This window comes from Condylura cristata, unplaced genomic scaffold, assembly GCF_000260355.1.
Source record: "Condylura cristata isolate star-nosed mole 26May11 unplaced genomic scaffold, ConCri1.0 scaffold00023, whole genome shotgun sequence".
NCBI lineage: Eukaryota > Metazoa > Chordata > Mammalia > Eulipotyphla > Talpidae > Condylura > Condylura cristata.
Genome location: NW_004567124.1, coordinates 4,120,511 through 4,147,248, shown reverse-complemented (window position 1 = coordinate 4,147,248; position 26,738 = coordinate 4,120,511). Strand labels below are relative to the sequence as shown.

The 26,738-nt window shown below is 46.9% G+C and overlaps 1 protein-coding gene across 1 annotated transcript in view; it reads left to right on the top strand.

The window, feature by feature from the left end:
• CORO2B (coronin, actin binding protein, 2B) overlaps nt 1–26,738 on the top strand; it is a 130,109-nt gene that overhangs the window by 80,796 nt on the left and 22,575 nt on the right. The window contains exon 3 of the mRNA XM_004687638.2: nt 25,477–25,593. Within this exon, the coding sequence (XP_004687695.2) occupies nt 25,477–25,593 (117 nt within the window). The remainder of the gene's footprint in view (nt 1–25,476; nt 25,594–26,738) is intronic.

The following is a 26,738-nucleotide window of genomic DNA, read 5'->3' as shown; positions in this document are numbered from 1 at the left end:
ATAAGTCAGAAGTAAAGAAGAAAAATACCAAAGGTTTCTCTTATAGGAGGTAAGTAAGGGACTAAATAAGGGATCAGGAAGAGAAATATAACAATAATTTTTAAAAAATTTAACAGGCAACTATAAATCAGAGACACTGCAGGAGAGAGATCAAAACGGGAGGGAAGAGCGCAAGGGACTATGGTAATGGTGCTCGAGTGAATGAATTGGTGGTGGGAATTTTCTTGGGATTACACTTGAGGGGAGAGGACAAATATTGTACAAAAATGAACAATGATGTAAAATGTAAATAAATAAATAAATGTAAATGATTTAAAAATAAGAAAACAGTTCAACATCACAAAAGGATTCAAAGGGCTGGAACAAGTCAAGTGTGTTCATAAACTCAGCATCGTAAGGTTGTCCACTCTACTTTATTCAGTGAATTTAACATAAACTCTGCCCCCTTCCCATTACAGAGGGGTTTTTGTACCTACAGAAACAGATTCTAAAATTAAATAATAAAATAAACAAGAACCAGTTAATGTGGAGAAAAGACAGTGAAGGGTGAAGACTTCACAACATAAAGTCTTAGTAGCATAGCATTGTGCTTGTGTGAATAAAGTGATAGATCAGTAGAAATAAGGGATAATTAATAAATAAACCCAAATACACAGAGAAATGTAGAGTATAGCAAAGACTGCACCTCAAATCAGTGTAGGAAAAATGAATTACTTACTAAATAGTATTGAGATTAGTGGATAGCCAGCTGGGGAAAAAAAAATAAGCTGAATCTGTACCTAATGCATTACACCAAGATAAACATCTCATGTATCAAGGATTGAAAAATATACATACATACATACATATATGTGTACATACATATATATATATAAAGTATTGGAAGGCCTGGTTGGAAAATTATAACCTCAGAGAAGGCAAAGGCTCTCTAACCATGACTCAAGATCCAGAAGTCATTGAAATAAACAAAAGAAAAAGGACTGGAAAATTAGACATTTTTAAACTTAAAAAAAAAATCTGTACTGTAAAAAGCACCATTTGAAAAGTATACTTGCAACTAACATCCAAATAATTTCCCCAATGTATAAAGAACTTATTAAATCAACAAAAAAGAATTATGACCCTGTAGAGAAATGGGTAGAGGATATGGATACACAATTTATACAAAAATGAACTACAAGAGTTTTAAACAAGTAAAGGTATTTCAACTTCATTTTAATAAAATACTAATTGAAATTACTCTGAGAAAGTTTTCCACCCATCAACCTGGCCAAAAAAAAAGAAAATGCTACAGCAATTTGTCAATATCTATCAAAATTTCAAAAGCACATATCTTTGTCCCCCTGATTTGAAATTTTAAACTAAGGCATATTTATATCTGGTAAAATGCAGAGATGATGGGTGTACAGTTGACTGAATTTTCACGTATATGTTTTCATGTAGCTACTACTATATATAGAGAACATTTCCATTACCCTAAAATTTCCTCATGCCAACGCAAAATGCAAACACTATGCTGATTTCCAACACCATATTTGCCTTGGGTCTTAGCATGTGTTGTTTCCTCTTGCTAAGATATTCTCCCTGTGGTCTTTACACCAGTGGGTCCTTCCCACTTAAGTTTGCAGAGTTCTTTCTTGATCATCCCTTCTAACATACTCAGGTCTCAAGTATGTGCTGAGTTCCCTCTGAGACACACATCACTGTCTGAAGTAATCTCAATGATTGATTTGTTTCCTTGTTTATTGTTTGTGTCCTCTAGGTCCACATGACTGATGAGAATAGTGATCTTGTCAGCACACATACAAGAACTGGAGGGCCAAAAGTCGGGGGTTGAGAGGATTCACCAGAGATAGTGGGGAGCATAACAGCTGGAGCTACTGAAATACCTCCTGAGGGGAGCAGTGGGCAAGCTGGAGAGGTCTGCTGTGCCATTTGGATCAGTTCTGACTAGGACTGAACTTGTGCTGTAGTGGCTGAGAATAGCTTCATAGTGCTGTGCTTTAATCCGTTGTACCACCAGGGAGTGCCCCCCCCCGCCCATTTTTGACTGGATTGTTTATTTTGTTTTTATTGAGTTCCATGAGCTCTTTGTAGATTTTTGTGATCAGTTGCATGGAGTGTAAAAATTTTCTCCCAATCAGTAGGGTGTCTCTTTGTTTTGGTTAGTGTCTCTTGCTCTACAGAAGTCTCTTAGTTTGATGTAATCCCAGCTGTTTATCTTTTCCTTTACTTTCTTTGCTTTGGCAGATGAGTCTTTAAAGATGTTACTGAGATGTATGTCATATAGTGTTTTTCCTACATTTTCTTCTATATACTTTATGGTTTCAGGACTTATGTTCTTTTATCCATTTTGAGTTGTTTGTTGTGCATACTGTGAGGCAGTATTCTAGTTGCATTCTTTTTCATCTGGTGGTCCAGTTTTCCCAGCACCTTTTATAGAACAAAGTGTGCTTGTTCCATTGCATATTCTTCACTCCTTTGTCAAAGATTAGTTGTCCATATATGTGTGGCTTTATTTCTGGGTTTTCTATTCAATTGATTCATTGATCTGTGTGTCTGTTTTTGTTCCAGTACCATATTGTTTTTTTTTTTTTTTTCAGTCAGGAGAGGCTATTGGAGGTTTTTTTTTTGTTTTTTTTTGTTTTTTGGTTTGTTTGTTTTGTGGTTCCAAGTGAATTTTATCAATATTTGTACTATTTCTTTGAAGAACGTCATTGAGGTTTTTATCAGGATTGTGTTGAAGTTGTAAATTGCTTGCAATAGGATGGCAATTTTAATGATATTATTCCAATCCATGAACATGGGATGTCTTTCCATTTCTTTGTGTCATCTTCTATTTCTTTTAACAATATTTAATAATCTTCTTTGTATAGGTCACTCACCTCCTTCATTAGGTTTATTCCCAGGTATTTGATTTCTTTTTGTTTCTACTGTAAATGGGATGGTTTTCATAATTTCTTCTTCAGATTGGTTGCTAGCATATAGGGATGCTACTGATTTTTGTGTGTTGATTTAGTATCCTGCTACTTTACTAAACTGGTTTATTATTTAATTAATATTTCTGTGGCGTTTTAAAGGTTCTTTATGTAAATTATCCTATAGTTTGCAAATCGTGATAATTTTACTTCTTACCCTTTTTAGATCCCTTGTATGTGTCTCTCTTGTCTCATTGCTCTGACTAGGACCTACAGTATTATATTGAAAAGTGGTGGTAAGAGTCGACATCCTTGTCTTGCTCCTGATTGTAAAGTAAAGCCTTTCAACTTTCATTGTTGAGAATAATACTGGCTTTGAGTTTGTCATATATGAAATGTTTTCTACACATAGATCTTATATATGTCTTGTTACATGTATTTATCATTTTTTATTGCTATTGTATACAGGTCCTGTTTCCATCATGTGTGCTAATTGGTGATTGTGTATTTGAAAACCATTAGTTTCTGATGTTGATTTTTTGTCCTTCTATGTTACTAAATTCACTAGTTACTTATAGTCCTTTTTTTTTTTTTAGTGGTTTCACTTTCATTTTCTAAGGACTATCTTATAACTTTTTTTGCTGTTGCATTGGCTCCAGAAGTGTTAAACACTAATGGTGTCTGACTCTTAACTTTGATGCCATAAGGAGGATATTTTCCATTGAATACTTTAGGATGAGAAAAATACCCCTTCCAACATTTTATTATGAATTTTTAAAAATATACTTCAAAGTTTAAATAGTTTTTGGGTGAATACCACCTAGATTCTACCCTTAAAAGCTTATATTTGCAGTGCTAGATAGCCCACGTGTTTAAGGTTGAGGAAGGGAGTTGAGACAGCGATCCCTTGAAGGTAGTCTGTGTAGCTGGTTCAGGACCTGGGGCAGGCTGAATCATCAGATGACTCTCAGATGTACAAATGCTAAAGAGTGAGGCCACAGGCAGCTTAGTGTGCTGCCCAAGTGTCAGAGGAAGCCCAGATTTTAGGACATGTGGTGGTTGGGTGATGCTCAGGTGAAAGGAGGCAGAAGATGACAGCCTCCCCTACTTCCTGGTGCTCTGAACTCCCACAGGACCCAAGGAGGGAGTGACTGCGTTTCCAAAAGAATCTTTTTCCTGACAGCTGGTGGGAATTTCCTTTCTTCCTTCTTTCTCTGTCTCCTGCTCCTTCCCAGCTGACCCCTCCTGAGAGAGCCCCAGACAAAGAAAGGGAAGTGATCTAAAAGGTGCTTCCCTCTTCTCCTGAATGGGCTCTTCCTGGACAGTGGGGTGGCAGCAAGGTGGGGTGTATGGGGCTGAGGAAGGGGAGAGTGGTAAGGAAGGAACCAACCTCATGGTGAACAGGGGGCCTCTGCATTGTCATTTCTTATTTATACTATTCCTGAGTTTAAAAACAAAAGTGCAGTTTTACAGTCAGGAATACTTGGGTTCAAGTCTTGGCACTGCCAGATACCAGCTGCATGACCTTGGGTAAATTTTGACTCTTCCTCTTCCTTGGCTGGAGGAGAGGAGTCACATTTGTCATGGAAGTGCCAGCCTGTACCTGCAGAGGAAGGTCTTTGGCAAATGGGCATCCCTTGTCCCAGCCTCACCCCAGTCAAGTCTCCCCTCAGCCTCCTAGGGTCCTCCCCTATTCTGAAATCTCCAAATTGCTTCCCTTCTTCCCAATTAAGTTTACCACCACTCCCCACGCCCTATCCAACCTGGTCTTGGTTTTCCCACCTCTATGCCTCCTGCCTCCCCATTCACCTGGACTCCTGCCCATCCCCTCTGCAACAAATTCAGGGCACTATGTCAGGGGCAGCTCCGAGAGCCTCCATGCCTCTCCCTCTGGTGTGCCACCATTCACAGGTCCTCTTCACACCCAGCTCTGCCACATGGGGGTCTCCATCTGTTTTCACGCCAATTCTAGCTACTAGCTGCTAAGCTCCTTGGGCCTGGGCATTGCATACTCATCCTTCTATCTTTAACAGCCAGCAGACACTGGACCAGGATCTTCCTGAAAGGGGAACCCTTTGAAGCTTGGGGTGGTGACAAGTCTTGGTCAGAGCCCCAAGTGTACCAGAATACAGAGCTTTGAATTTACAACCCTGCAGGAGAGTTCTGATGGGTACGGCCTCTGGACGATACAGAGCTTCTAATAAATCCCAGCCCAGCCACCCACAGCTGTTCCGCCATGTGGAAAAGAGGCCTACTTGGGAGCGGTATTTGGTGGTATTAGTCAGGAAACCAGATTTGCATTGGGCTTCTCTGCTCAACCACGTGTCCTTTCTCAGCTTCGGTTTGCCCATCTGTGAGATAAGAAGACTGGGGTGATGTGGGCGTTTCCTCATGCTGCAGATATGCAGGAGGAGTTGGTTCTGTGTTTGTAGGGGAGGGAGTTGTTGGAAATGGAGAGAGAATTCCAGTTAACTCCATCTCTGCAAAAAGAATTAGAATATGTGGCCATGAAATCATGGATTTCTGGGCTTTGCATCCTGACTCAGCTACTTCCTAGCTGAGCTATTAGATCCTCAGCCTTTCTTATTTATAAACTGGAAGTCATAAATCCCACCTGGCAGGATTGTTATGAGAACAATCATCACTCACATCTGTCAAGCACATACAGTGTATGGGTCAAGGTCTGCGCCTTGATTTACTGAGTGCTCACAGCAACCCAATGCAGCAGGGGCTACCTCACTTTATGCACGAGAAACTATGGCACAGAAAGTTAGGTAATTTGCCCAGAGCTACACTGCTGCAAAGTGACAGGATCAAAAGAAATGGGATGATGTGGGCTGAGATGTTACAGAACCTGGCTCATGGTGGGCCTCAGTCAGTAGGTAGCCTGGGTTCCTTGCCCCTTGAGGGAGGGCCCCACAAAGGAGTTTGAACTTTCATGTGGGTGCAGTGGAAATCACTGGAAGATTTTTAAGTTCAAACCTACATGCATGCACACACACACACACACTAACACAACCTGCACAAAGCCCGAAACAGAACTTGACCTTGAGAAACAGACCAACTTGTTACACTTGAAATGTGGCTTCTTTGGCATGTTGGAGTAAGGTTGAGCTTAGTGGCTTCATCTCTCAGGACCTACCTGGGGGTTTGAAATCTACACAGCACCTTTATCTACCTCCAAATGGGCAGGCTTTTAGTGGGGATCATAACATAGCCTCTTCAGTTAGGGCAAACTCTGGAAGTGGGTGCAAATACTGTAGTGGATTTTCTGGCTTGGTGGATGGGAATGTGTCCTCAGTAAAAAATTGTAGTGCTTTGCGTCAACACGGGAATGGGCCAGCACCAGGAGACCTAAGGAGAGGACTTCCTCCCCATGACTGCCCCTGATCTAGGCGGTATCACTGGGTGGCCCCACCTTCTTTGAGAGCAATGAACAAGGCTATCATTGACCTGGCTGTGATTTTATATACCTCATATTTATTTAGGAATAAACATGAGTTTACTGGAGAAATCATTCCAGGGACAGTGCTGGGGCTCAATCTAAGAAATCTCTGACAGCTTTCTGCTAATAAAAAAAAAAAAGTTGTTTCAAGGTAACCAACTAGGTCGAGAACTAGATAGGGACCAAGAAGGCAAAATGGAAATATTTAGAATCATCAGTTTTTGTGGATGGATCAAAAGTGAAAAGGCATAATAAATGTGATGAGGATTTAATATAGAGTTAATATGTATAATAGACAAAGAACTCTTACAGATCATTAAGAAAAAGATAAGCATTCCATTAGAAAAAACTTGAGTACCTCATATAATGAGGTAATTCGTAAGCCAACACATGCAAATGTCCAATAAGCAAATGAAGACATAATCAACCTTACTAGGCATCAGAGACTTGCAAATGAAGACTTATTTTTTTATCTAAAAATAAGCAAATTAAAAATATAATATCCTGTGTTTGTCAGGGGTATGGGGAAATGGTCATTCTAGTGAGTTGCTGATAAGGAGACAAATTATTACAACCTTTTTGAAGGACATTTTAAAATTCATAGCAAAAGCATTTTTAATTGCAAACCCATAAATCCAGTATTCTCATTTATAAAAATGTAAAAACTCACCAATGCATGCAAATACTCAGTGTATTGTAAATTGTTTAAAAAATAAAATTAAAGTGTTAGAATTTACAAGTCACCAATGGAACTAAAATTTGGGGATTGGGTAATACGATAATACTTTCATACTGTGAAGTACCATGCAGCCATTAAAAATGATGACTCCAAGAATACTTAGTGACACAGAAGAAAATAAAACAAAACTCATTACAACCAGTTATACAATAGTACTTACTGAGACATGATTGCTTTTATACTTCATCTTATTCCCAACTCAGAACTTCTTTTTTTCTCAGTATTTAAAAAGAAAAAGTAAAGAGAGAAACTCAAATGTCAGGGGTGGGAGCCCATAGAGGAGACTCAAAAAAGTTCATGCCTCAGTCCTCTACTCATTCATTGACTGTGGACCCATTTTTAGGTGTAAGTCTCACCCACACGACCGAATTGCTCTGTACCTCAGTTTCCCACATCTCAATCTACGATGGGAATGCCTGTCTTGTTTCCCTCAGACTACAAAGAAAGTATCTCCATGTTAACTTTCAACTGTTGCATAATTAATGACCCCAGGACTGAACTGAGTAGTTTTGGGATTTGTGGCAAGACTGTATGTCAGCTTCTCTTTGCTTTGATGTGAGTTTTTCTCATTTGCCAAAGTCTAGAAGATGCTTGGCAAGTTAGTAGTTTTTTTCTGAGGCAATCATTCCATATGTTGCTGGAGTTGGTGTGTCTGTGGGTAGAGCTGAGTTCAGGAGCTTCCAGTATCACTGGTGTGAATAGTGCCCCCTGGATTGGATCTGGGTCAGGCCCTCGCATGGCTGCAGTTATCCAGGAAGGCTTTCTTCCACACTAGATCATGCGCTGTGCACAGGAGGCCTTTGTTCCCGGCCCCCTGGGCCTCTCTGTGGGCCAAGTATCCTCTTGTGGCACCCACCTCCCACTCCACCTTCAGTGAAATCCAAGAAGAGAGTCAAAGGAGCAGACACAATCTGCTGTGGCTTACCACATTTTGTTGGCTTTACAGACCAACACTGCCATAACGAGAAAGGGGTTTCTGCCCTTTGTAAACACCAGGAGGTGCCATTGCCATGGGCCATCTTGGATGTTCCCTTCTGCCCCATCCCCGGGTTAAGGTACTTTGCAGTGTCCCCAAGGACGATGGGATGGGAAAGAGGCTGCCTGTCAGCCTGCAAAATTCTGACTATTTCCAACATTTTTGGAAGCTCTGAAGAGCGTAATGAGGGAGTCCACAGAGATAGTGAATAGGGAGGGGCGAAAGCACCCTAATCCATTCACTTGTTCACTGAGCAGAGCCTGGGGAGGACTTACACCAAAAATAGCAGTGATTATCCCTGGGGGTAGTAGAACAACTGGATGACTTAGAGGGGGCGTTGGTGGTATGTAATTTTGGGAAATTTTTCCTTGAGTGTTCTTTTACTTTTGAAGTTAAAACAAAAATATGCAAGGCCCTTCAGTCCACCTGACTCTAAAAAGAAACCACAAGTGAATCAAGGGCCTAGCTTTGAAGGGGGCAGAATGCAAAAAGTTCCTGGCATGAGGAGAGGCCTAAATCGTGGGGGAGAGGTGGGAAGAGATTGAGATAAATCGAGGTACCTCCAGGTTTTGAGGCGGGGAACTCCCTTCTGTGAAATGGTCCTTCCTGTTTCCTAAGTGGCAGGCACCATGGGACCACAAGTGGAGTCAGGCTGTGAGCTCAGTGACTGTGAGCAGTTCCTGCCCCGCCATTAGGTGAGATGAACTTAGCGGGTTGTGTCAGGTGGCCTGGGTTTAAGATGAGCTCAGAGGAGGTGATATGAGATGCAGCCTGTAGCAATTAAACCCTAAGGAAAGGGCTAAACAAAGGCTGTAGCTTGGAAGGGTGGTAGAGGAGTGACTGGGAATTCCTGTGAATGCTGGATACCTCAGCAAGTGGGGGTGTAGTGTCCCCTTTTCAGTTGCCCTCAACAGTAATGTAAAAGGGTCATCATGAGGAATGTTGAGATTGGAAGTCGCCTTAGAATCTGTCAAGGGCCATCCCATTGGCTTATAGGTGAAGAAAAACGACCCAGAAAAGGAAAGTGTCTTGCCCAAGCTCACACAACACTGTGAGTGGCCAACTAGAAATGGATCACCAACTCTAAGAGATGGCAAAACACCAAGTGGTATTTTTCTGTGTGACCCAGAAAGCATAATTAGGGAGTTACGGGGAATTTCAATAGGTGGGTTTTCACTGCAATGTAAGGAATTTTCTAGTAAATTGAGCATAGTGGTGATGGCTAGGCTGATGGGGGCATTCAAGTCAGGGCTGGAGTGTGTCAGCTAAGTTTCCTCCCTCAGTCTAGATTCCCTGATCCAGCTGAGATCAGCACAACCACCGCCCTCTGCTGGACAAACGGCAGTAGCACAGCTTCTCGGGAGGACTGCTGTCCGCTGGCCAGGCCAGGCTTCCAGGTAGGAAGCCAGGCACCGGAATCTGACAGTGCCCCCTGGGCTGTGGAGGTATTCCCCTAAACGGGTTCCAGGAAGGCAAATGCGGTCAGCAGAGTGCTATGGCTTGGGGGGAGAGGGGGTGATAGCCAGTGAAGTTCCCTTGGGTGGCTTTGTCTTCTCAGAGTGGCGTTCCTGCCCCCTTCCTGTGAACAGGTCTTCAGAATCAACAGGGCGGGGCGGGGACTCGGCACTCGCCTGGTATCTGCAAACTTGCCCACTCACTGTGCAACTTCAAGCAAGTATTCTCACCTCCTTGGCCTCACGCTGATGTGCTGGAAGGCCGGGGTCTGTGACTACCAGAGAGGCTCATGGGTAAGAGTTCCTCTGTGGGAACCAGTGGGAAGAAAGGGGAGTACACCAGGCGGACTCAGTGATGCCAGTGACCTTATCACGCAAGGTCTGAGGTTAAGCATTTGCACTAATTAGTTATCTCATTCTTTCTTCCTTATCTCCCTCTCTCCACTCATTCTAATAGTTTCCCCATGCCCACCCTCCCCCATCCCAGATTATCAGAAAGAGAGTCCCCAGAGCTTTTTAGAGCAAAAACAACATCCCCTACCACTGTGCCCTGTGCAGTAGCATCTACGTGTTAAGAGCAACAAGATGTAGACACAAAAAAATGAATCCCAAATGGTAGAATTTTGGAGATGAGTCACCTGGAGAGACAGAGATCCTTTTATAAGGCAGCAAAATCTTAGTATCAAGAAAGAAGAAAATCTTCCTCCTCCTTCTGTGTGCTGATCAGTCAGCACACAGACGGGGAAACAGCATTGTTCTGGGCTCCATGAGCCATACTTTAATTGGGAAATAGAGCAGAAGGTAATTGAAGAAGGCAGCCATGATGGCAAAAAATGCTTCGTATCCAGCATGAATTGGAGTGCCTATAACCCGCTTCCATGTGCTCTGGGATTCCCTTTGAGCATCTGCCTTCTGCTTTGCTGTCCATCCTTTGTGAGATTTCATAGTAAATGAGGAAAAACAGGCTCATGTTAATTCCCCCTCCACAGTTAGTTCATCCTCTGTTGGCACCACTGGGTCTGTCCATTTCTCTTATTAACTTCTGAAGGAGACGAATGTCTTGGTTTCTGGAAAGAATGAGAGACTTGGGGCAAAGTATGCAGTCCCAGGTTTTAGTTTCAACTCTGTCCCTTTCTTTGCTGTGTGATCTTGAACCAATCAATGAACCTTTCTGAACCTCAGTTCTCTCTTCTCTAAAATTAATGAAAGATGTCCCCAGAAGAATTATGAGACTCAAGTAAGATGTTTATAGGCCATAAAACCAAAATCATTGAAAAATAGTGGACACACCCACCTTGCAGACAGCTTTGAATTCTGTTTCTTCCTGTGTGACCTTAGACAAGTCATTTGTAAAGTGGGATAACAAGTTAATTCATACTTACAGTGCTTAGAAAACTCTAACACATAGTAGGTGCTCAGCAAATATTAGCCATTACTACACAGACTGAAAGAATTCATTCACTCAACAGATTTTTACTGAGCGCAAACAATGGACGTTCTGGGGACCCAGCAGAGAACAAACCACAAAATTCTGGCCTTTGTGAGGCCCTCATTCATGTGGGGCAGACAGAGGGTGAATTATCCTCAGTAAATCTTGGAGTGTAACAGAAGATGATTCATGCTAAATAGAGAAATAAATTAGGAAAAGGAGCAGAGGAACTGGAGGATGGAGGGTAGTTACAATTTGAAATGGGGTAGTTGAATCCAATTGGTTCAAGCTCTAATTTTATGTTCATTGTGTCCAGTTATCTGTGAGTTTGTGGGGTGGGGGTAGGATCAGGGAATCTGATTGGCTCAGGTTGAGTTAATGTTTCTTCTAATCCAATCAGGTTAGAGATCGTGTGTGTGTGTGTGTGTGTGTGTGTGTGTGTGAGAGAGAGAGAGAGAGAGAGAGAGAGAGTTGTGTGTGAGAGAGAGGGTCCTGAATTCAAGAAGACTCTCCTCCTCCTCCTTTTCCTGAACCATCTTTGCCTTCAACTTCTTCAGCCATTCTAGACGAAGGTCATTTTCTTCAATTGTTAGGACTGAGGTGACAGAGGGTGAGGGGGCTGCTTTAGTGACAAGGAAAATCACCACCAACTCGCCCAGCGAGGGCCAGGCGTGTCCACATAGGGTTCTCCTGGGCAGTGGGGCAGGGTCCCCCAGTAACAGAGGTGGGACCTATGAAACTCGCAGCTGGTGTCCGGGCTCCCAAATGTCCGTGCCAGCTCCTTGCTGGTCTAGAACCACTTGGGCAGCATGCTCAACATGTTCTTCCCTGGAGCCCCCACTTTGGTGGATGTGGGCTGGCCCCAGGTCTGTGTTTCTTTTCTTTTCTTTTCTTTTCTTTTCTTTTCTTTTCTTTTCTTTATTTTTAAAGATTTATTTATTTGTACATACAGAACTGGGGCACAAGCCAGAGGTGCAGGGGTGGCGAGAGGCTTCACCAGAGACAGAGTGGGGAGCAGAACAGGCAGATTGTCGAAGTACACTGCTGAGGGGAGCAGCGGGCAGGTGAGGAGAGGTCTGCCACGCCATGTGCATCACCTCCAGGGCAGGGATTGAACACATGTGGAAGTGGCTTTAGCTTTAGTACTGTGCTTTAACCCACTGCACCACCAGGAAGGGCCCCAGACCTGTGTTTTAAGGAGAGCTTAGGGGCTCACCCTCACTGAGCCTAAGTGGATTTCACAAGCCAAAAAATTGCAGGAGCTCAGAGGTCCCCCAGCAGGAAGATCTGCTGTACAGATGTGCACATGAGGCCAAAGAGGGACACACCCTCCCTCTGTCAGCAGTGATGACCGCAAAGGCCCCCTTTCTGCCACAGGGAGCCCCTTTCCCATTTCTGTGGGTACCTGGGAGGTGGCTTTTCATGGAACATCCAGAAGAGCACAGAGAGATGACAAGGCTGTGTTCCAGGAAGTTTGAAGGATTTGCTTGGAAAGGCAAAGGTTATTTGGGAGCTGAACATCGAAAGCTCTGTGGGTAGACAGGAAATAACTGTTCTTACCACAGGCCCTGGGGCTGTGGCCTGGGAGACTGCCCCAGCCTGCCCCACCCCAGGCCATGGTGCTCCCCTTTGCTGATGAAGCAACTGGATCAGAGGGGCTTCTGTTGTGTCTCCTCCCATCTGGCCACCTCTCCTTCCCCCACTCCTGCCTTCCTCCTGTATCCACAGCTAAGATGCTTCGGCCCCCTCTACTGTCATGTCAAGAACAGATCCCTGTCCCCTAGCTCCAGTGATCACAGGTTCTCCCCAACTGTGGGAAGAAGGGAAACTGGACAGGCTGTGGCTCCTTCCCCTTCCCAGGCAGAGAGCAGGCCTCAGTGAAAATCTCCTGCCTTCTGGGACCTAGCAACACTTGCATTTTAGCCTTTCTTTAGTTGACAGGAGGCCCCGAACCCCTTTGCACTCAAGTGCCATGTCCCTTCCTAATGCATCTTGACACTGGAGGGAAGTGACAGTTCGCACACGTGGCTAGCTGGCTAGCTCACCCACAGCCCTGTGGGTTAGAGCCCTTCCCCACCCCATCTGGGGTGAGGGGAGGGCATCCGATCCTCTTTGCCCTTCCTCCACAGAAAGCCCCCAGAAGGTGGTGGGAGCCATTACATAAGAATGAGAAAGGAGGTGCTCAGAGGGCCCCAGAGATCCGCAGCACTGAGGCGCGCCCCACAGTGCAGCCTCAGCAAGCAGGCCCCGCTGCCTACACAGTAACCCAGGCCCTGTGACTGCATGTGACTGCTTCCTCCATGGACCTGGCCTCGGCCCTGTTTATTGTTTAGCATGAGAGCAGGCCCAGGTCACTGGGAAGATACGGGTCTGGCAGGAGGCCAGGTGGCAGGCGCACCAGTATCGTGCTCCCTGCCCGCCCTCTGACTGGGCAGGAGCAGCCAGCCCCTGTCCTAGGCCTGGAACCAGTGAGGAAGAGTGTGGCCTTCCTGGAAGTGTCACCTGCTTCTCATGCATGTATTCATTTAGTAAACATTTGCTGAGTGTCTGCTGGGAGCCTGGCGCCCCGCAGTGACCAAAGCAGATTGTACTGAAGCTGACATTCAAGAGGGCTTCATCTCTGGGGGCCAACGCCAAACCCAGGGAGGGGCCTGTCTATGTTTTGAGCAAAGGACAGAGGGCCAGCTTCACATCACCAGAGCTGGTTAGACCCTGTCTGTATTCTGTGCGCAGTCGTGGCTGTACACCCGTGCTGGGCTGTGCTGGGCCCAGGAGTGCAAACCTGGTTTGGATACACACACACACCCTCAGAGAGCTCACTGTGGGGGTCACACAGGGAGACAGAGGTGTGGGGCACTCAGCACAGTGCAGGGGAGAGCGTGAGGGAGCGGGGACCTGTATCCTCATTGATAACAATAACCAATATTTATTGGGCACCTCTAGGGTGCCAGGAGATGTGCCAAGAAAACTTACTTTACTGTCTCCTGAGGAAACCAAAGCACAGGGCAGTAGGAACTTGCTTAGTCACTCATTGGTGTGAGCAGAGGAAAAACCAGGCCGGATTCCCAGGCACTTGGAATGTAGTATGCTTCTCACCCACCAGCCCTGGCGTGAGGGTCACCCAGCCTCTGGGGATTTAACAAGGAGGCTTGGGATATGAGTGGGCATTTAAGGAATAAACCGCTCATCAAGGAAGTGCTTGTTCAGGGCCCAGGGCTTGCCTCCAGGGTGATGCAGGCCCTCCTCTGGTCTCTTTGGTGGCCCTGACGGAGCAAGGTTGAAGGTCTGAGCCAGAGTCTATTGCCCTGTCACTGACTCCAGTTTCTAGTGGGCAGTGGTGGCCCAAGCCTGCATCTAGGTAATGTCTAGGCAAGATGGTGGGCACTGGGACCCTGTAGAGTTGCACGCGCTGGTTGGTTGTGGGTTCTTTTTGTGGAATATCTGAGGAGACCAAGCAGAGGGAGGCCCGGCTGCCACTCCCACTGTAGACAGGAGCAGCATCTACAACACTGGCATCATGCAGATGGGGATCATTTGATCCTCCATATAGACTGATGCAAGGTTTCACTTGTATCCCACGCTCACTGGGAATTCTCCATGATTCTCTTATTTAAGATGAAGCTGCTGATAATCTCTTGGGGAAGGCAACCAACACCCATGACATAAAGCAAACCATACAAGACAGTGGTAAATTGAGAAATAGGACAGCCTCATGGTGAGGCCTAGAACATCAGACAATGTATGGTAAGTCTCTTGAGTCACTGTGCAGTGCACAATCTGTACCACTCTACAGAGGACCCTGATGAAATCTACAGGTGATGGCATTATTAATTCAGCAAAAATTTATGGAATGCTCAGCAGCTGTCAGGCATGACTGCCGACACAGGGATTAGAACAGATAAGAAGACTAAGCACCACCTCTCCTGTAACTTACTTACAATGTAGTTCAGAAGTCAGACAAAGCTTGTGTCAGGGTGTTGCCACTGTATTTATTAATCTCACTGAACTTCTGTTTGCTCGTCTGTGCAATGGACACCATGGTGTGTACTTCATAAGGTTGTTGTGGTAAATAATTGAAGTAGCATTTGCTTTCAAGTCTGGGCAGTCCTCAGAAAGTGACAGCTGGTATTACCACAACTAATGAAACTTGGGGAGAAAGGCTAGGAAGGTTGAGAAAAGAGAGAAATCACAGGATGTGAAGGAATCAGACCAATGTCTAAGCAGGCACAGAAGTCAGAGATTCTTAAAAAGAGGGTTGGACTTGCCAAGCCCCAGAGAGGCAAGCTCTGCTCAGGATGGTGTTGTGAGGAGAGTGGTGAGTGGCATGAGGCCATCATGGCCCAGGGGTGAGCACACTGATTTGGGGACTGTATTTCCCAAACCAAGGGCTGGGGCATGCTTAATGTGGCAAAGAAGTTCTGTGTTTCTCCCAGACGTAAGGAGCAGTCTGTGAGAAGGTAATATTAGGACTTGGAAAGACCTTAACATTTTATTAGGATCTGAGACATAGCATTTAAAATTGAGTCTGTCTCTTGACTCTCTGAGAAGCATGACCCCAAGAAGAGTTAATGGGTAAGAGTGAGGGAGTCTGGGGACAAGAGGACGGGTGGGCCACTCAGCGGCCAGACAGGCCAGCTGAATGTGTAAGGAAGGGACAGGGCCCTGCCTCTGTCAGGAGTCCTGACTGCTGACGATAGAATTCACCGGAATCGTCTTAAGCAGAAAGGGACTTGGGAGCCCTCACAGATACAAGGGGTTGGGGGCAGAGGGGAACTAGTCTTGGAATATGGGAGAGCATCTAAACAGCCCAGAGCAGGAAGTGAAATCAGTCTGTGGCCACCCTGGTGGGTGACTCTCATTGGCCAAGCCGTCAGGTGACCTCCAGGACAGCAGAGGACCCTGGGTTGGAGCCTGCTGCAGCTCCCGTGATGGCAGATAAGGGAGGTGCTGTGTCCCACCAGCATTGCCTGATGTGGGAGGGTGCCAAATCAGCAAGCGGCTTGGGTACCTAACCCCCAAATTCCTACAAATGGTCACAACCACAGAAGGTTCTGGAATAGTTGCCTATTGGAAGTGATCATTACAGAATGCCAGATCTTGCACTGGGCTCAAGAAAAAACAAGCATCAAGGAGATCAACTGGCAGATTGCTGGGCAGGGGGCCTGGGGAGGATGGGACAGATGTGAAAGCATTTATAGTGATGAACTCATCAGAGGCCTCTGGGAATCCACTGAATGGGGAGAGAAGCTTAGCAAGGGGCTTCCCTTAAAGTAAGCTGGATGTGAAGCGCTGAGGGCCACGTGGCTCCAGGCCCACATGCACGCTGACTTCACCTCGTACACACCCCTAGTCACGAGAATTGCAGGCTACAGAGAGCACAGTGAGCCCTTAGCGATCCTGCTGTGGCCCTGGAAGCCCAGGGTTGGGAAGCGAGCCACCTGTTTCCTATCTCTGCTTTTCTAGAATGCCTGTTTCTCAGAGGGTGACCACACTCTGGGATGAGCCCAGGGCCTGCCACCCCGGCTAGTGCTGTCTGCTGCAACAGAAGTTTGGTGCTGCACCCCAAATCTCAGGCTGGTCAAGAACGATCACAACCCTGAGTGAGCTTCCTCTCACATACAGGAGGCCTGCTGGGGTCTCTGCAGGAAGGGCTTCTGAAGAGAGGGTCCCTCTTTCTCTCCTCTTGTCCTGGGGCAGATGGCAAATGGAAAGGGGCATTTTTTTTTTAAGATTTATTTATTTATGCATAGAGAACTGGGATACAGGTCAGAGGTGTGGGGACTGAGAGGATTCACCAGAGACAGAGTGGGGAGCAGAACAGGCAGACTGACGAAGTACACTGCTGAGGGGAGCAGTGGGTGGGCTAGGAGAGGTCTGCCGGGCCATGTGGTCACCTCCAGGGCAGGCAGGAATCAAATTCATGCGGAAGTGGCTTTAGCTTCTCAGTGCTGTGCTTAAACCCGCTGCACCACCAGGGAGGGCCTGGAGTAGGACTTTTTTTAAGCCTAAGTAATAGGGAGCCATTGACTGTTGTGGATGGGGAGAGTTATTGCAGCAGCACTGAACTCTCAGACAGTCATATTTGACATGGGCTGGGAGACAGTGGAAGACCACAGACAACAGGAAACAAATCACTGGACCCACTTCAGAAATCCCACAGAACAATCCTGTGAGTTCTAGCATGAGTGAAGTCCTCTGCCAAAATCTCTTAACAGATGACCTGAGAGTCTGAAAACCCAGAGCAGATACAGCTTTATGTTAAAGGCAACTAGATGCCCTACGAGCAGCAATGGAGTGACCCTTAGTCCTCCTCAACAAACCCCCTAGTGTCCTTAAAAGACTGGTTGTAGGCCCTCCCTGGTGGCGCAGCGGGCTAAAGCACAGCACTGAGAATCTAAAGCCGCTTCCGCATGAGTTCGATTCCCGCCTGCCCCGGAGGTGACCCACATGGTGTGGCAGACCTCTCCTGACCCGCCCGCTGCTCCCCTCAGCAGTGTACTTCCTCAATCTGCCTGTTCTGCTCCCCACTCTGTCTCTGGTGAAGCCTCTCGCCACCCCTGAGCCTCTGGCCTGTACCCCAGTTCTGTATGCACAAATAAATCTTTAAAAAAAAAAAAAAAGACTGGTTATAGGATTACTGGGTGAAGTAAGCATTATCAGGTCTCATTACCAGGGCATGAGGCCAGTAACTCTGACTGGGATGGAGAGAGGGAAAGGGCAGTCGGAGGCCTGAGTAGAAATGGCCATGGGAAGGAGCTTATATAGGAAGCAAGATATGTGTGTTGGGGGAGTGAGGTGTGTGTGTGTGTGTGTGTGTGTGCGCGTGTGCTGGTGCACAAGTATGTTGGAAACAGTGACTTTAAAGTTGGGCATACTGGGTCCTCCCTGGTGGCACAGCAGGTTAAAGCACAGCATTAATCCCCACTCTGTCTCTGGTGAGTCTTCTCACTGCCCCTGCGCCTCTGGCCTGTAACCCAGTTCTGTATGCACAAATAAATAAATCTTTTTTAAAAAAATGGGCATACCTAGGGTGGGGCATCCTCTCTTTGGGTTCACAATATTTAGGAGCATGAGACCCCCCTCTCACCCCTGTGGCACCCAGAACTCTGAACCTGCACAGACTCCCTGTCGGACTGCTGGGTGGGGTGAACACAGCTGTTTCCTTATTTGTCGTGCTCCCCCGCTCCTCCGCAGCGTTAACAGTGAAGGGTCCTTGTGCAATGTCAAGGGCTGTGAGCTGTGGACAAGGTCCCTTTCAGGCCCAGGCCGAGGACACGGAGCCTGACCTTCAGCCAGGGTTTCTAGGAGAACCATTTTCTGACTCTCCTCTCTTTTCTCACCCCTCCCCTCCCTGTACTGTCAGCTTCCTCCAGAGTAAGTTCCTGCAGGCAACTTAGTGGGCTGGTCTGGGATGTGGAAACCAAGGTGGCTCATTCAGATAAGCTCTCACTCTGAAGTCTGGGGTTCCACTGGGGTGGTGTTAGCAGCTGCCCTGGAGCCTCCTTGACAAGGTCCGCTTGACTGGCCACTTCCCATTGGCCATCACCACTGCTCCAGTGGCATCTGGATTCAGCACACAAATGACCTCAGGCAGCAGTGGGGAGAGGTGAGGAGGGGCGGGGAGGGCCTGCCTCGCCTCCTGGAATGTGTGAGCTTCACCAGGCTTTGCCAGCCAGCCCCTTTTGAGAACCCTAGGAGAAATCCTGAGGCCGTACTTGTGACTTACTTTCCCCCCAACCTACCAGGTGCCTTGCCCACATTCTGAAATAGGAGGCCCACAGCCAAAGTGCCTCAGCCAGACGGAGCCAGCGGCAAATTACAGCATCTCGCTTTTCAGCTGTCGCCCTTGGCAAGTCACCCCCTGGGGCTCAGTTTTCTCAACCATAAAATGGATGAGCATCATAAGGATTTGATCATTCTTTATAAGTGTGTTACAAAAGTTAAATAGAAATCATATGTAAGTGGGGCCCTCCCTGGTGGCACAACTGGTTAGAGTGTAGCACTAGGAGCTATCCTCATCCACTGCATCAAGAAGAGTTTGATCCCCTGCGAGGGAGGTGACCCACACTTGGCAGCAGACCTCTCCTGACCCGCCCACTGCTCCCTTCAGCAGTGTATTACAGTCAGTCTGCCTGTTCTGCTCCCCACTCTGTCCCTGGTGAATCCTCTCACCCCTGCACCTCTGGCCTCTACCCTAGTTCTTGTATGCATAAATAAGTAAATCTTAAAAAGAAATCATACATAAGTCACTTAGCATAAGGCCTGGCACTTTGGGAACCTTGCTGGATGGTCATTTATGACCATCACATTTATGAGCACTGCTGACAGTATTGCATCCCTGTCTTTCTGAAGTCAAGCGGGGCCGGGAGCTGCAGACTCTGTTTGCAGGATGCCTCACTTCATGGGGTCAGGTGGGCAGCCACAAAGAAGCCGAAAGGGTGTCAGCAAGGTGTTGGAAGCTGGGACACCATGAGAGGCCAGGGGCCATGTTCAAGGTCATGAGCTGGTGAGGAGAGTGCCAAGACTGGGCCTAGAAACCCTACCTCTTGCTCCGTATGTTTTTTCTGCCTCACTAAGCTGATTCTTCGGGTAAGACAACATTTTGCTTCTGTGTACAAAACTGAGCTTTGCAACGATGGGAAATTCTAGGAGCTAAAGCTGCAATGCAGGTTGTTTTGAAAATACCTCATCCTCAGTCAGTTCACTGGGTTCAGCTAAAGCCTGGACTGAGGCCAGAAGCACCCCTGTCTCCCCAGGCAGCCTGCTGGGTGGGTGAGCCACACTGTCAGCCTTTCCTAAAGAGGGCCTTGCCTTTGTCTGCCCATAAACACAGTTCGTGCGCATGCATGCACACACACACACTTAATTTCAGTTGGTTACATAATTTTATACAAAAATGATCTTTTTCCCCAAACCACTTATGTGCTGTCAGGGAAGTAGACAGCAAGTACATCAGCAAATACATCAATGTTTCACAGAAGCTTCTGGAACATGTAAAGCTGGTAGACATCAGTCTGTATCTCATTTCTTTAAGATCTGTTTCACCAAAAACAGGGGGAATATTTTTCAATAGACTCTACGGAGTATGTGTGTGCCTGTGGGCCTGTGCATGTATGTGTGTGTGTTCTAATAACATCCATCTTTTCAATAAGCAAGTTAAATGTTCACTGTGGAAGAATTAGAAAGCACTAATATCCAACTAGCCAGGGATTGCTGATACACTTTGATGCATTTTCTTACAAACTATGTGTTTTTTCAATAGGTAGGGATCATTTTATGTGTATAACTTGATTCTGACTCCTTCACTAAACAGTAGATCTGAAGCAATCCCAAGCCATCATTACATAGTCTTTGAAAATCCTTTTTGAAATGACCTCATAATATTCCATTATTTTGTCCTGTACCAATTCACTTTGGCAGGGCCCCATTGTTGGACATTTATTATATTGTTCCCTCTTATAAATAACCCAGCAGAGAATGTCTTGGTGTTCTCCGCTGATGTCCCCGGGATGAATAGGGATGAATACCCAAAGAGGAATTACTGGTTAGAGAGTGAGGACCTTTAAAGGAGGGTCTGTGGGAAGCTGGCCTGCTTCCTACTCCCTCCCACCCTGAACAGAGGCCTACCCCAGCCCCGCCGTCCTGTCTTTTGGTACATAGGATGCATCATAGGGTACATCTGCAAGACACCCTGTCTCCCAGCACAGCTCTGTCTTTAAAAAGACTCGGGTTGTTGGGCCCTCCCTGGTGGCGCAATGGGTTAAGACGCAGCACTGCAAGGGAGCCGCAGCCGCTTCAGTGCAAGTTTGATCCCCCGCCTTGGAGGTGACCACATGGCGCGGCAGACCTCTCCTGTCTCACCTGCTGCTCCCCTCAGCAGTGGTCTTTTTCGATCTGCTTGCTCTGCTTCCCACTCTGTCTCTGGTGAATCCTCTCACCCGCCGCATCTCTGGCCTGTACCCCAGTTCTGTATGAATAAATAAATAAATCTTAATTAAAAAAAAAAAAAAGACTTGGATTGCAGGACCTCCCTGGTGGCGCAATGGGTTAAGACGCAGCACTGCAAGGGAGCCGCAGCCGCTTCAGTGCAAGTTTGATCCCCCGCCTTGGAGGTGACCACATGGCGCGGCAGACCTCTCCTGTCTCACCTGCTGCTCCCCTCAGCAGTGTACTTCGTCAGTCAGCCTATTGTGCTCCTCACTCTCTCCAGTGAAGCCTCTCACTGCCCCTACACCTCTGGCCTGTACCCCAGTTCTGTACGAATAAATAAATAAATCTTTACTGAAAAAGACTTGGGTCATAGTGGCACCCAAGGTTTGAGATGGAAGGCCTGTCCCAGGGACCGTGTGGGGTTTGCCCCTTGACACTCCAGCGTAAGACTGCACCAAGAGCATGTGAAGATTTCCCTAGTGATTGCAGGACACTGGCTCCAAACACCAGCTTTCCCCACCCCGCCCCATGCAGTGAGTTCTCTGCCCAGTTCTGTGGAAGCTGAAGTTCTTTGAGGTTAAGGAGCAGATGGCAGTTTAGACCCAGGGGCCCCTGAGAAACCAACCACTGGGGCAAGTCTGTGAAGGGACCGTCTCAGTCAGTGATTTTGTAAGTCAGGAAAGGCAAAACCCGGACTTCCCTCCTTAGAAGCTCTCTTATCCTGTTTTCTCAGCTGTAAGATGTTGCTGTGAGGATTATAGGTGATTTAATTGGTTAATATATGCTTGATAATGTTACGATAACATTAATATGATACTATATGTAATAGCTGTCAGTGTTGGCATGGGAGTGAGCTCATGTATGAGAGGCAGGACTCGGTGCCAGTTAAGAACCCATTCTGGGATTGGTCTCTGCTCACACCCCCATAGTGAAATGGGAACAGAAAACAGGCATTTGCGGGGGCTAGGGGATGAGTGTTCACATTTAAAAAAATTTCAGAACAAGCTTACTTTAGAACACCTGGTACTTGCGTTTTATTTGTTAGTTCTTTCATGTTGGGGTCAGTCCCAGTAGTAATTGCGCACATGAAGGCTGATAGTTCCGCGAGGCGTGTCGTACTCCGAGGGTGTGCTGGGGTTGACTGGAGCTCAGAAGGGCCTATTGTTCCATTCTGAGGAGTTTTGCAAGACGTCTGTTAGAGATGGCCATTATTAAAAATTAAGGTTACACAAACTTTCAATTAATTGAGTCATATTCAAAAAACAGGTACTAAATATTAAAAACTCTGCATTGTCTAGTGATTGTGCTACATTTTACTGTGTTCTTGAAGTGATTTGCATCTATTATATCTCTAAATGTTACATTATGATCTCTGCTATTGCGAGTCTCTTCTAACTCTACTTTTGCTGACATCCACAAGTTTGAAATTAGTCTTTGGGGTTGGGGGATGTTCACACCCCTGATATTGGCAATGTTGCAAATTGGAGACATCCCTCGCCCCCCCCACACACACACCACTAGTTTTTAAATATTTATGGGCAGCCACAGGTGATAACTTCAGTCCTGTGCCACTTTGCTTAACCCCCACTTCCTGCTCTCTGGTAGCGACCTTTTCAGACCCGACCTTTTCAGACTGTTTCATTGTGTTTAACTATTTACTTTGCACACGTCTCTGTATTTCTTAATTACATACTTTCACTGCTATGCCTAGATTTTTAAAAATCTTAGACATTGTCTTTTGGCTTCCCGTTATGGAAGATGTGGATCTGGCTCTTCCTGTTTTCTCTTTCTCTTACTATACACACACTTCCTCTGCCTCGGTCGTCCTAGTATATTATAATGTAACTTTTGTTTAAGTAAATATTCAGGCTTTTGATTACTAGTACTTTTCCCCTAGAATTACTAATTCTAGGAAATTATTAATTTGCTTGATTTCTGTGTGTGACAGAGATTTTTCAAATTCTTCACAGCAGTGGAATTTGTCTTTGGAACATTTTATGTGGACCCTACTGCATGAATCAGGAAAACCAGAGCCATCAGATTGAAAGGGGGCCCTTGCCTTCAGGTTTGTCCCAGAGAGCCAGGCAGGTCTGTCGTAGCCCAACTCTAGGGGTCACCATTCACATAAGCAATGATAATCATAGTCACCCATCTCACTAGGAATCATCCATTTAGTACAGAGAGGTCTACTTGGAAGTATGAATTTCATCAAGATCACTCTCTGCTTTAAAAAGTTAATTTGGCCCTCCCTGGTGGCGCAGCAGGTTAAGCACAGCGCTAAGAAGCTAAAGCCACTTCCATATAAGTTCGATCCCCGCCTGCCCTGGAGGTGACCCACATAGCGTGGCAGACCTCTCCTGACCCACCCGCTGCTCCCCTCAGCAGTGTACTTTGTAGATCTGCCTGTTCTGCTTCCCACTCTGTCCTGGTGAATCCTCTCACCGCCCCTGCACCTCTGGCCTGTACCCCAGTTGTGTATGCATAAATACATTTTTAAAAAATCTTTGAAAAAAAGAGTTATTTCCTTCCTAGCACAGGGCTCTGCCCTCTTCCCATTCTGAATAGTCTCCAGTGATACCACTTAACCTGTTCTGGTGCATCACCCACCAGCTGCTGGCCAGAAGTTGCTGTGATCGGATGGCTCCTTATTGACTGATCGGTGTCCCTCAGACCTGCCTGGGCTGGAGTGGGTGCCAGGCGCTTACTGCAGTGCGCTTTGATCAAGGTCACTCTAGTTCAGGCTCTGAGGTCAGATGTAGGAAGTGGCTCTGTCGAAAAGGAAGTAGGCCTGCCTGCCAGGGAGGTTGGAGCTGGAGAGGGGGAGCTGACCAACAGCAAGAAAGGGGGTTCCTGAAAGCTCAACTTCTGGGGTCATCCCTGTGTGGGGACCCCAGCTTGCCTTCCACTGGGTAACCTTGGGCATATTACTTAACCTTTCTGGGCGTTCACTTCCTCACGCCTAAGTCATAGGAGTGTTGTGTTAAAGGAGATAATGTGCAGCCCTTGTAGATGCAGCTCATACGTGACTGAGTCTCCACTTAGTCTCATTTAAAGCAACATAGGCCAACAACCCAAACGAATTGCATCCCTCACAGATGGTTAAGGGCATCCCATGCCCAGCCGACAGCAGCACTCTCCAATTCACCCCACCCACCCTCCAGTTTCCCCAGGGAGTGCACTGACGGTGGCATATCCCTGAGCACAACCTCTGAGGCTTTCTTCGGCTTTCTCTGCCTCCTTCCTCGCCGCCATTTTCTCTTAGGTCATTTATTCTCCACCCATTCTGCCATCACTGTGTCCCAGAACAATCAAAGGAGCTGGAAAATGAGCTGATGGCAGGAAGGGAAGGGACGAGGTTGCAGCGGGACATACGCTCTGAGTGACTGTTGGCCCATCACTCTGGTGAAATAAAGACACATTAGCCGGGGCGTGGCAGAAACGGTTCTAGGTGTCGTCATTATTGAGGAACCCAGCGGCGTGAGGTACGCCCTGCCGTGAAGCCCTCTGACAGCGGGCCACTGTTAGCAAGGCCACTAGCATGGGCTTCCTCTTGCACAAACACATCTCCTCACAGATGCCTCTCAGTACCTACTGTGTGCCGGCCTGCTGAGGGGCTGGACACTCAGAGGCAAGGAAAACACAGGCCCTGGACTCAGTTGCTCACAAATAAATGGAAACACTACAATTACATGTGATGGTCACTTGAATAAAGGATAACACAGAGTGCTGTGAGCACACAGAGGAGCCACTCTTCCTCCACTAAAAAGTCAGGAAGCCTTCCTGGAGGAAGTGTTGTCAGACCTCTAGGACAGTATTCCTGTCATCAACTGAGAAGTCACTGTAATCATCATTTCCACCTGGGTACAATATTCAGCCCAGTCATTCTTTACAACGACCCTAAGAGGTAGGTGTCAGTACCCTCATTTCAGAAATGAGGAAACTGTGACTCAGAGAGGTTCATCGACTTACCCAAAACCACACAGCTAAGTGATGGTGGCAGAGCTCTGGCTCAGACTTCAGCCTGTGTGACTCCAAAGACCGTACTGTGTGCAGTTGTTGACCATACTGTGTGCACACACAGCACACACACACCACATCTGGGCAGCTCTGTACACTTCTCAGGTGGAATAACCTCTGTGGAGACTCAGGCCCCCTCCTGGTCCAAAGCTGACTATAGCATGCCACAGCAGTGGGGAAACGGCCCTGGTGTCTGGGTGTACGTGCTCCGTGCAGCTACCACGGGCTTGGCTCCTCAGGGGGACAGTACTATCTTAACTTTAAGTTGTTTTACTTAATGCAGGGACACTTTTTATTAATATAGACATAGGTGTGTGCCATCAGTGACTCATCACCCCCACAGTTTTGCTGGGTACCTCTCCCACCATTCAGTGTTAGGGAGGATGCAACCTCAGAGCATTTTGGTCCAGTTTGATGCAGGGACCCAAAGACAAGATTTTGTGGGTCTTCAAGGGCCTCCCAGTACAGATCAGAGGCCCAGAATATAGGTTGTTTTTGCTGGGCTACCCTGGGACCTCAGAACTAACCCCCTTTTTTCCTTCTCTCACCCTTTCTTCCTTCTCGGCAGACTGGCAGGATTGAACCCAACTACCCCAAGGTCTGCGGTCATCAGGGTAATGTCCTGGACATCAAGTGGAACCCCTTCATCGATAACATCATTGCCTCATGTTCTGAGGACACATCGGTGAGCAGGAGGGGGGCTTCCTGGGAGAGTGATTCCTTCCGGAGGCCCCTCTTAAACTCCTCTGTTCTTGGTGTTTCTTCTGTCCTCTCTGTCACCCTTCCAGCTAGCCCAGGATTGGGTGGGAGAGTGGGGCTAGGAAAAGGACTGAGGGAACAAATCCACAGAATATTTGGCAACCCTTGTGCCTTTAGTGAGATTCTGTTTGGAGGTGTTGATTTTGTAGGTGAGAATTAGAACCAAAAAATTATGTAATTCCGCACTCAATTTGTCTATGGTCTCAAAAGGAGAAGGGCAGAAGAAAAAAATATGAAGGGGGTGGGAGGAAGCAGGGAAGGAAATTGGGGAGCATGAGGAAGAGCTGCTCTTGCAGCCAGGCACAGGTGCCCGGGGCTTTGTCCTCTGTGAGCCGTGGTTTTAGAAAAGGGCCCCGGTCTGAGAACTGCCATGATTTGCCCAAGTCCCACAAAAGTGGCCCAGAATTTGAACTTCATGTGTCCCACCACTTAGTGGAAACTGATAAGGAATAAGAGAAAGGAAAGGAGGAACCAGGGAGAACATGGAGGGCAGAAGAGAGGACAGATAGGAGAGATGGAGATGGAAGGAGGAAAGAGTGCAGTGAGATTTTGGAGACAGGGAGATACAAACCCGGGGAGAGTAGAAATGGAAGCTGCTCCCTGGCTCACCTTTCCCTGGGCTTTACGGATTTTCACAGGAAGAGGGAGAGCAGGTGTTGCATCGCCTCCATGTTTCTGGGAGTCACGTGCCTTTCCTCACACCTCCCCTAAGCAAGAGCCACACACCAACTTAGAAGTAAGAGGGGATTTCAGAGCCTCAGCTGAGCTGGTGAGGAGGAGCTGCTCCAGCCACTGGTGGCCCTGGGTAGACGAAGATGAGCCCTTTGCTAAGACCTCAGGCATCTACCTACTGCCTAACAATAGCCTGGTTACAGGTCGTAGATTCCCGGGATGCTGGAACTGAAAGGAACTTTGAGTTCCTACCTCCTGTTTTCCCAAGTGGGCGGTGCACTCCTGAGAGAAAAGGCCGTGACCTAATAGATTCTAAATCCCAAGCATCCAGAATGAATCTTAGTACTCTAACACCTTAGATGGGTAGGTGGGAGGATGGATGAATGGGTGGATGGATGG